The 10,791-nt window shown below is 34.8% G+C and overlaps 2 protein-coding genes across 2 annotated transcripts; both read left to right on the top strand.

The window, feature by feature from the left end:
- Nucleotides 1-2,437: 2,437 nt before the first annotated feature.
- On the top strand, nucleotides 2,438-4,734 carry LOC125777357 (uncharacterized). Its single transcript, XM_049452115.1, has 2 exons — nucleotides 2,438-3,860; nucleotides 3,949-4,734. The coding sequence occupies exons 1-2, from the start codon at nucleotides 2,825-2,827 to the stop codon at nucleotides 4,272-4,274; spliced, it is 1,362 nt and encodes a 453-aa protein (XP_049308072.1). The 5' UTR covers nucleotides 2,438-2,824; the 3' UTR covers nucleotides 4,275-4,734.
- A 1,971-nt stretch (nucleotides 4,735-6,705) lies between these two features.
- Nucleotides 6,706-8,076, top strand: LOC125777566 (uncharacterized). Its single transcript, XM_049452659.1, has 2 exons — nucleotides 6,706-6,948; nucleotides 7,090-8,076. Exons 1-2 carry the CDS (start codon nucleotides 6,706-6,708, stop codon nucleotides 8,074-8,076), a joined length of 1,230 nt encoding a protein of 409 aa, XP_049308616.1.
- The last annotated feature ends 2,715 nt before the right edge of the window (nucleotides 8,077-10,791 follow it).

The following is a 10,791-nucleotide window of genomic DNA, read 5'->3' as shown; positions in this document are numbered from 1 at the left end:
TTTCTCTATAGAAAAATCTTTCGCCATAAAAAGAAATAGGTAGTAATCATTTGGAATGAGGACTGAACTATAGGTGAACGTATAAGACCTATCGACTAATCTCCCGAAGTTTCTGCCGAGTCATTATCATTGTATATAGCCTAGATGCATCAGCTTTAAAGTCTCACTGCGGAATTCTAAAACGAAAATCTTGTCTTTATAATATCTGCGCAATATTACTGAAATCTTGAGCTCAAGCAGGATGAGGCGGCTATTAATGGCACGAAGCCAGATTTAAGAGGCAGAAAAAATGCTAATTTCTAAAAAAAAAATAGTTAAATATCAAAAGCCCAAGCTATCAAGTAATGTGCTCAAAAGTTTGTTGAAAAAAATTGGATATTCACCGGTAAGTCTTCAATTTTCTAAGTCGGCAAATATTCTGTCGAAACTCTGTACAAAACTGCAAAGTTGAGTTTCCAAACTCGTAGAAACCTGCAAATCGGATATGCTTGCGTCGAGTTTCACAATTTTTTTGATTATAGAGACTCGTTAGACCTGGATTAATGATGTATAGATTCACATCACTTTTTAAGTTGAGGAGTAATCTAAATAAAAACACTAAATTCTTAAGAAGTGAAGTATTCATATTGGGGATCAAAACGATGTTTTTGCTATACGACTCCTATCAGCTATCATCTAGATTAGATATTCTATTATAAATAAAAACTACTAAGTTGACTTCGAAACTTGTAGAAACCTGTAGAACTGAGTGAACATTTGCCACGTCCCACAATTTTCCCAATTTTAGTTAGTTCATACAACTAATGCAAACGACTAAAATGAACGACCGTCTTTATTTCCACGTTCCTCTTTAATATATCTGTGGACTTTTGGAAAACTCGCTTAAGTCGAAATAAGTAAATTTTCCAATTTCTTTATCATAAAAGCACATTTTCATAACGGTCATTTCTGTCTTATCGGCGTACTGATAGCGTGATTGGCGACGGAGATATGAATTTTGAAAAAGCATCTTAAGTCGATATTTTTTCCTAGTGCATTTGCGAAAACAACTTAAGTCAGATAAGATAGAAAAGAGAAAAAACATTCTAAATAAACCTCTAACTATCGTTTAGAAAACCATCTTAAGTCAACTTGATGTGACGCTTCTTTTTTTATTTTGCTTTTGGAAAAAGAACTTAACTCGGTGTAAGTGCTTTTTCCTCGGGCAGAACTTGAAATAATACCAATATAAAAGGAATTCAGTTCATTTTAGAAATTATTTTATGATCAACTCTCGCCGTGTTAACACGTCTTATGTCCTGCTAAGAGCATTTTCTGAAATTTTCCCAACAGAAAGGCTAAGTCTGCGGGTATTTTAATTGAACTTAGGTGTTTTTTATTAAATGCAAATATAACAAAAAGTTTGCCAGATAAGTTGTTTTTACAATGAAAAGGGGACAGATTCTTGCAAATATGGCAAGAAAATTGCCAAAAAAAGACACAGAGATATTGAAATCCCATTCAACAGAGATAACCTCTGACAGTTTAGTGGCAGATCAGCAAATGCGAGTTACGGACTGTGATTTAACCCCACTTTCCTTTGAAGTTAGCACATCACGTGTTCGTTCTGAGTCGCAACAACGCAAGGTTTCTGATGAATTTACAAATCAAAGCGAGTCTGAAGAAGACGTCTTTCATGAAACGGATTTTTTAGACTCAGATTTTGTACCTTCAAGTGAAAATTCTGAGCTGAATGCCACCACTGAAAGCATTCAAATTATGGCAAATGTATTAGAAGCGAACATTGTTAATACCTCAATATAGCTTCTAACAATCCTTACCGCTGGTGGGGGGAATTGAAAGTCTTACATTGAGGGAGAATATATTCATTCTAATTTTATTATTAAATTTGTAAACCTTATATACTATTTTATAAGTCTAACTTATCTAATTAAATATATATACTCGTATATTTACAGCACACCACATGGGGTTGTTTTCAACTATACAATACAATACATGTGTGTGTGTGTGTGTGTGCTGTCATACAAGTATAATTTTTATTGCTTAGTTTGGGTTGTTTTCAAGTGCACATGTGCATTTGTAATCAATTGCCCAAACCTAAGTAAATATGTTTAGTATGTATTTCTTGAGTGCATGCGTATCACTTATTAATGCATACGTGCCTCATATACATATGTTTGTATGCTGCATATCAATGCATATATTTTTATGTGTTTTTTTGTACGTATGTTCAATATATTTGAACATAGATATCTATTAGTAGTGGACTGTATGATTCCAATAGCTAGATTATTTCTTATCTTATGTAACATTGAAATATATAAAAGGTTTAAATATAATATTGTTGTCCGTGCTTTGGCAGCAATGAACATGTTCAATTTTGAACAAACATCAATAATTTTGTCTCACCTGGTTTGAATGAGGCCGAGCTTTTTTCTACTCCTAATAAATCACCAAAACAAACTAAAAAGCTAGGTAGAAATTTAAACAAGGAATACAAAAAGTCTAGAAAAAACTGCAGTGATTACACAAATATAGAAGTTTTGGGGGAATGTAGAATGAAATGCAAAGAAAAAATTAGCTTCGAAGAACAAACTATCCTCTTTAAAAGTGATTGGAATAGGGACTATAACTCACGTCGGCAAATACTATCAAGCCTAATTGACGTTCAGCACAAAAAGCTGCCACCTTAGATAACCCGAACAAAAGAGAGTACGTTTTTATTTACCATTTCGAAACTAATTCCGAAAACACAAAAGTTTGTAAGAAATGTTTCCTTCAATTGTATGGCGAAACAGAACAGAGAATCAAAACTATTTGTATGTACAAAACACAACCGGAATACGGCGGAGTCCCTCCTAATGACCGCCGGGGATGCAGTGCTCCAAGCAACAAGCTTACGGTTGAGAAGCATAACGAAGTTTTGAACTTTATAAACTCTATACCAAAATATGAAAGCCATTACAGTCGGCGTCATACTACCAAGATCTATTTCCAACGAGGACATAATCAGGCATCACTCTATAGATTGTATAAAGAAAATATTTCTAATCCGGTGTCTGAATCAAAATTTCAGGAAATATTTAAAACTTTAGACATTAAATTTAAAAAACCCCTGCTTGATTTATGTACCCAATGCGAAACATTGAAAGAAAAAATTAAAAACACTGAGAATATAGAGGAAAAAGCTGAGATTACTTTACAATTAAAAAACCACCATGATGCTGCTGATTTCGCATATGACTGTAAGAAAAGGGACAAAGATCTCTCCCGTCAAGATAAGTCTGTGAAAATGTTTTCTTTCGACCTGCAGCAGTGTCTGCCAACGCCTTATTTGAAAGCTTCAATGTTTTTTTATAAACGTCCCTTGTGGACCTTCAACTTAACTATTCATATTGGTGCCACCAACAAGGCCAACTGCTACATTTGGCTTGAAGCTATTGCGAAGCGCGGAGCTAATGACATCGGCTCTTGCATTTATAAGTGCCTCGCAAGCTTATCTAATGACGTAAAGCATGTCATTTTATACAGTGATTCATGCACTGGTCAAAATCGTAACTCGTATATTTGTGCTATGTTTGCAAAGGCGTTGGAAGATCATCCCACAATTGAAACAATTGATCACAAGTTTCTGGTTGTTGGTCATACCCATCTAGAATGCGATACAGTTCACGCACAGATAGAAAAGAAGAAGAAGAAATACACTTCTGTTTCTATTCAACATCCCCATGACTGGTCAAATTTAATTGCTGCTACAAACAAAAAGTATATTACTCAGGAGATGAAGCAAGAAGAATTCTACAATTTCAATGCATTGATGAAAGACAAATATACCTGGAGAAACAATAACACCGAAGGTTAGTATTTTACTTATAAGTAATATTATTAATATTAGTATTTTGCTTATTTCTTATTTAAAAATTATTATTTCTTACAATTTTTTAGGTGAAAAGTTTGAGTGGAAGTTTGTAAGGTGGTTGCGGTATGTGAAAAAGGAGCCTGGACTGATACGCTACAAATATTCTCTTGGCTTGGACGATCCATTTAAGGAATTAAACATAAAAGCACGGCGTAAAATAGATCAAAACTATGAGCTTGCAAAATCTTATACGGGTCCTCTCCCTATTTCTGCAAACAAAAAACGCGATTTGCTAGATATGTTGCCGTTGGTCAACCCAGAGCTGCACAGTTTTTACCGAAATCTTAAAGTTGAAGGAGAATCCGTGGTTGAAATAGATTCAGATTTGGATGAAATTGAAGAAAATCTCTAAAAATTTAATTATAAAATTCAAAAATATATATTTGTTTGTGTTCATATATGCATCTGTATTGAAGTGCCTATTTATTTTATTGTATTACTGATGTTAATTTTCTTTTATTGTTTAAAAATTCTTTTGTTAAATGCAAATTATTTTAAATCTTTACTTATGAGTTTTCTATTGTAAATTACATAAAGAACTTGCATATTTTGTCTTTTATAAATAAAAATGAATTTTAGATTATCCACTTAAGTCTGGTTTGTGTCATTAAAATGCTTGAAAAAGGAACTTAAGTCGTAATAGGTTAAAAATTTTGTGAAATTTTTTGGCTCAGTTGATTTTTGTAAATGCTCTTACCTGACATAAGCGGTTATTTTTTTCTAAAATCAGTTTGGAAGAAGCACTTATTTCTTTTAAACTTGGTTTAAAATAAAACTGTTGCGGTTAGTCGAAGATAGTTAACTGGAAAATCATAAGAAATCATTACCCTTTTATGTAATGGTCCTATTTCTTTTTAATATGTATTAACAAAAGTTTTGTTAACAGTTAAATGTGTTTTTTTGCTCTTCTGTAAAATTTGGTTTTTAGACTTAAGTGGGTTTTCCAAATGTCCACAGATATGAAGCACTTCTATCCACAAAAGCCAAAACTCAACGAATCGTCACGTCACGGAAGATTTTGGCGAACATCCCGCCCATCCTCAGAAAAGAAAATTGATAAAACTTTGCACTGCATGAAGGACTGTATCAACTAAAAAGCTCTTGCTCTTGATAAGAAAACTCTTTCAATTACACTTGCAAAAATACTTTGAAAATTCCAACTTCATCACCTTTGTTGCGTCAAGAAACTTGTATATGTTCAAACCTAAAATGAAAAAACATGAAATCTATATATATAAAAAGAAATACAATTCATGCTTTCAAATGACATCTTTTGGAGCTACAAATATTATAAAAGATGGATTTATGCCGACGTTTAAATAAGCGCGCAATTTCGACGAATACGAGAAGATCAATCGTGAATGAATTGCAAACATTTTTTCATCAACACAATGAATGCCCTCCGATAGCCACAAAATCATAATAAAAGCCGATAAAACACCAATTGGGGAGCAAATAGCCATTGTTGTGGTTGGCGAACAGTTTCAGTCACGAGACATTGTTTTGTATCGTAGAAATAAGAATTTACAACATATTTCAGAACTCCATCGCTGTTATGATGCATTGCAATTCCCTATTTTGTTTTGGAGAGGGGACTATGGCTATCACATCAACATACCAATGATAAATCCAACAACTGGTACATATACATTTTATTTTGTTTAACACGTTCGCGTTCATTTGAATTTAGCGGGTGGCTGCCAGATAATCACTTAATTTTTCCATACAAAATTGAAGAGCGGGAATTCCCGCTTTTTTTCTACAGGTTAATTTTTTTAAATAGTCTGAACAAATTAGGGAATTCCCGCCATTACCACATGAATTTCCTATGCACTTTTGTCGGGATTTCCCGCATTTCGTTATATTGAAACTTCCCCTCAACAAACCACAAATGACTGGCACCTTAACTTTGAATGGGGATTCCCCAAATTAAATTTGTTTGAATTGCGGTTGGCCTGTCAGGGATGGTAGTTCACGACTTTACCAACACTAAAAATGTGCAGTGATAAGAAGTGAACCATTTTTGACGGTAGAAAAGCCCTATTCAAATAGCGCGGGAATTCCCGAAATTGTTTTATTGAAGGAAACATGAATGACGGGAATTCCCGCAATTTACGCGAATGTGCTAAATATGATTTATAAATCATTTTCATTCGCTAATTAATTTTTGCAATACAGGTCAAGAATCAACAAAAAAAGTCAGTGCGATGAATTTTTATTCGTACCGATTGATGATTCGCCCTCAAGAAACAAATTTTATTTTGCGATGCAATCAACTTTCGCATCAATATATCGTCGATATGTACGCCAAAATTGAAAGTGAGCGATTAAATTTCATCCGTTACAATCAAGCCCGATTAAGATCAGAGGAATACATACATTTGCGTGACGCAATAATCAATGATGTAAATGTGAATGATATCGGCCGTTTAACAATTTTACCATCATCATATGTTGGTAGCCCACGTCATATGCATGAATATACGCCAGATGCGATGGCATATGTACGAAATTATGGACGACCGGATCTATTCATAACATTTACGTGCAACCCGAAGTGGGTCGATGTATCTGATTGTTTACTTGATGGTCAGGTGCCAAAAGATCGGCATGACATAACTGCCCGTGTATTCCAACAAAAATTGAAAAAATTAATGGATCTGATTGTCAAACTCCGTGTATTTGGAGAAGTGCGGTGCTTTATGTATACCATAGAGTGGCAAAAAAGAGGCTTACCTCACGCACATATTTTGATTTGGTGCGTAAACAAAATAACCCCTGATATGATTGATACCGTCATATCGGCCGAAATTCCAGATCAAACCATCGACCCAGGATTATTCGAAGTTGTCACGAAAAATATGATTCATGGTCCCTGTGGTGATATTAATCGAAATTCACTTTGTATGACTGATCGTAAATGTTCGAAACGTTTTCCAAAGCAATTGATTGCTGAAACAATTACAGGAGATGATGGATATCCACAGTATCGTCGACGATCAATTGAAGACAACGGTAAATCAACTGTAATTAAAATTAAAAATCAAGATGTTGAAATCGATAACCGGTGGATAGTTCCGTACTCACCGATGCTGTCAAAAGTGTTCAACGCTCACATCAATGTAGAATATTGCAATTCTGTAAAATCAATCAAATATATTTGCAAGTATGGGAATAAGGGCAGCGATATGGCTGTTTTTGGAGTTGCTCCTGAGAATAATCATGACGAAATTTTGCAGTACCAAATGGGGCGCTTTATTAGTACGAATGAAGCTGTATGGCGTATTTTATCGTTTCCAATTCATGACAGACATCCGGTTGTTGTACATTTGGCAGTTCATCTTGAAAACGGGCAACGTGTTTACTACACTGCTGCAAATGCCGAACAAAGAGTAGTAGAGGTGGCTGTAACTACACTGACAGCTTATTTCCAGTTATGTGAAACTGATGAATTTTCCAGGACTTTGCTATATTCGGAAGTGCCTCACTATTTCACATGGAATGCATCAACAAAAAAATTTCAACGTCGCAAACAAGGCACACCTGTTGATAGTTATCCAGGTATTTTTCGAACAGATGCTTTGGGACGCATTTATACAGTTAGTCCAGCTAATGTTGAATGTTTTTACTTGCGACTTTTGTTGGTGAACGTACATGGTCCTCAATCATTCCAACATTTACGAACTGTTAATGGTCAATTGTGCGCAACATACCGTGAAGCATGTCAACACTTGCATTTGCTGGAAGATGATACGCATTGGGATGCTACGCTTCGTGATGCATCAATTGTTTCTCCACCAATTCAAATTCGTATGTTATTTGCGATCATAATATCAACATGTTTTCCATCAAATCCACTGGAATTGTGGCATAAATACAAAGATTTTATGGCTGAAGACATTTTGATTCGACTTCGACATCGTTCCAATGATCCTGCATTGCTGCTGACATTGGAAATGTATAATGAAGCCTTGATAATGATCGAAGATTTGTGCCTTACGATTGCAAATAAGGCATTAGGGCAATTAGGATTGACTCCACCAAATCGTCCAATGCATGATTTATTTGAACGAGAATTGCAACGCGAACTGCAATTCGATCGTAATGAATTGCGTGCGTTCGTACAAACGTATACTCCACAATTAAATGATTAACAAAAATATGTATATGACACAGTGATGCAAGCTGTCAATGACAACACTGGTGGATTGTATTTTTTGGATGCACCTGGCGGCACTGGAAAAACATTTTTGATTTCATTAATACTGGCAACGATTCGGTCGGAACAAAAAATCGCATTGGCACTTGCTTCTTCCGGAATTGCAGCTACATTACTTGATGGCGGCCGCACAGCACATTCCGCCTTGAAATTGCCATTGAACATGCAAGCAATTGAAACACCAACATGCAATATTTCAAGGAGTTCTGGAATGGCTAAAGTCTTGCAACAAACATCCATTATTTTATGGGACGAATGTCCAATGGCCCATAAAAAATCTTTGGAAGCCTTAAATCTAACATTACAAGATTTGAGACGGAGTTTACAGCTGTTTGGCGGTGCATTAATATTGTTATCTGGTGACTTTCGTCAAACGTTGCCTGTTATTCCGAGATCAACACCAGCTGATGAAATTAATGCATGTTTGAAAAGTTCTTTTTTGTGGGCACACGTACAAATGCTTTCGTTGACGACCAATATGCGAGTGCGTCTTCAAAATGATTCTTCAGCACGTGAGTTTTCAAAGCAATTGCTGAAGATTGGCGATGGAAAAATGGCAAGTGATCAAAATGGGTTTATCACGTGACCGAATAATTTTTCAATAATTGTATCATCAAAAGAAGAACTCATTGATCACGTTTTTCCAAATATTGCTCAAAATTATAATAACCATGATTGGTTACGAGAACGTGCAATTTTAGCACCAAAAAATGTCAATGTCAATGAAATCAATTTCCACATCCAGGAAAAATTGCCAGGTAATTCGGAAACGTATAAATCCTTTGATACTGCTGTGAATGATGAAGACGCAGTCAATTATCCGGTTGAATTTTTAAATTCTTTGGAACCACCAGGCATGCCACCGCATAATTTGAATTTGAAAGTTGGTTCATCGAATATACTTCTTCGAAATCTTAATGCACCGAAACTTTGTAATGGGACGAGACTTTCAGTGAAGAAATTGATGCCAAATTTATATCAAGCAACAATTCTCACTGGCAAAGCAAAAGGTGAAATTGTACTAATACCGCGCATCCCATTAATACCAACGGGCATGCCATTCGAATTTAAACGTCTTCAATTTCCTTTTCGGCTATCTTTTGCTATGACCGTCAACAAAGCCCAAGGGCAAACGCTCCAGGTGTGTGGAGTTAATTTAGAGGAAGCTTGCTTTTCTCACGGTCAACTGTACTTTGCATGTTCGAGAGTTGGAGCCACGAAAAATTTGTTCATTTATGCACCACAAAATAAAACAAAAAATGTTGTGTATACAATTGTATTAAATTGAACATTGCTTTTCTTTTTCATTATTGTGTTAAGAAATTAAATCTTTTAAGCAATCAATTTTTTGCGTAGAGAAGTGCGCCGGGTAACGTTAAAATTAAATACATTTTTGAAATACATATTATATTTGAAATATAAAGTTTTCTTTTCATTGTGTAAAAGTACTTACCCTAATAATATGAAACATACTTACCTTAATATATTACTATAAGTTAACAAAATGAATTACTCACCTCTTTTTTGTGCATACCTGTATACTTACATTCCCACTGTTTTATCCCGTTAGCTTAAGTTTTAGGATAAGTAACATATGAGCTGGAATAAAGAATTTAATGGTAATTAGACTGCAATCTATTTTATCGCTGTTTCGCCGTCGCAATTTCTGAAAAGCTTAAGTTTTCTAGGTACAAGCAATTGGTTTACCCAAAACAATTTTTATTCTCAAAAACGCTTGAGTAATTTCAACCTTCACTTTAAACGTTTAAATTTATTTCAATGAAAAATCCCGTAAAATACTTCAATGATTGACCTTTACCATCAACCCGCTGAAACGCTTGAACAGCTTTTGCACTACAATTAAGCAGTACAGGAGGATATACGGCTGGGCTCCACAATGCATTCGAAAATTAATGTCTACTTATTAGTGTACACGAATGCATTTGCGAGCGAGAAAATAGAAGTAAGAAAAGAAAAACAAGACACAACATTCGCATCATCTGTACGGACCTTATAATACCCTTAATAAGTATAAAATATTCTTTAGACTAACTTGATCGGCCATACTAACTAGATTTATGCTATAGCGATCCGATCTGAAAAAAAAATCATCTCAGAGGGTTAATTGCCTATTGCCAAGGCAATCTCCTGAAGGTATATTATCGCATCAGAAAGTTTTTCACTCGAATACTTGATTCCGATTGTTAAGTTTGTATAGAAGCTATATCAAACAGTAGTCTAATATTGATAGTTTCGATAAATGAGTAGTTTCTTAGAGAAAATAGGCATGTTTGAAATTTCAGAATGATACCCCGAAACTGGTGGACACTAGTTCGCGCATATAATGACAGACTGACGGACATGGCTAAATCGACACAACTCGTTATGTCGATCATTTATTTATATACTTTGTAGAACCTCCGACTTTTCCTACTAAGTGTTACAAAGTCCTCCCTGTGCAGGGTATAATTTTTTGTATATTGTTGTAATTTTGGACCATAAAGTCAAACTGTGACTCAAGTTGGAAAGAAGAGAGCGAAAATAAACATGACTGTATATATGTATATATATAACTGTAAATATTGGGTTGTCACAAAAGTCTTGCGGTATTTTTATTGATTTTTTTTTTATTGAAATTGAAATGAATTTT

Source organism: Bactrocera dorsalis, chromosome 3 (genome assembly GCF_023373825.1).
Source record: "Bactrocera dorsalis isolate Fly_Bdor chromosome 3, ASM2337382v1, whole genome shotgun sequence".
Lineage (NCBI taxonomy): Eukaryota > Metazoa > Arthropoda > Insecta > Diptera > Tephritidae > Bactrocera > Bactrocera dorsalis.
Note: the sequence above shows the minus strand (reverse complement) of the source record. Positions and strands in the feature narration are given on the sequence as shown.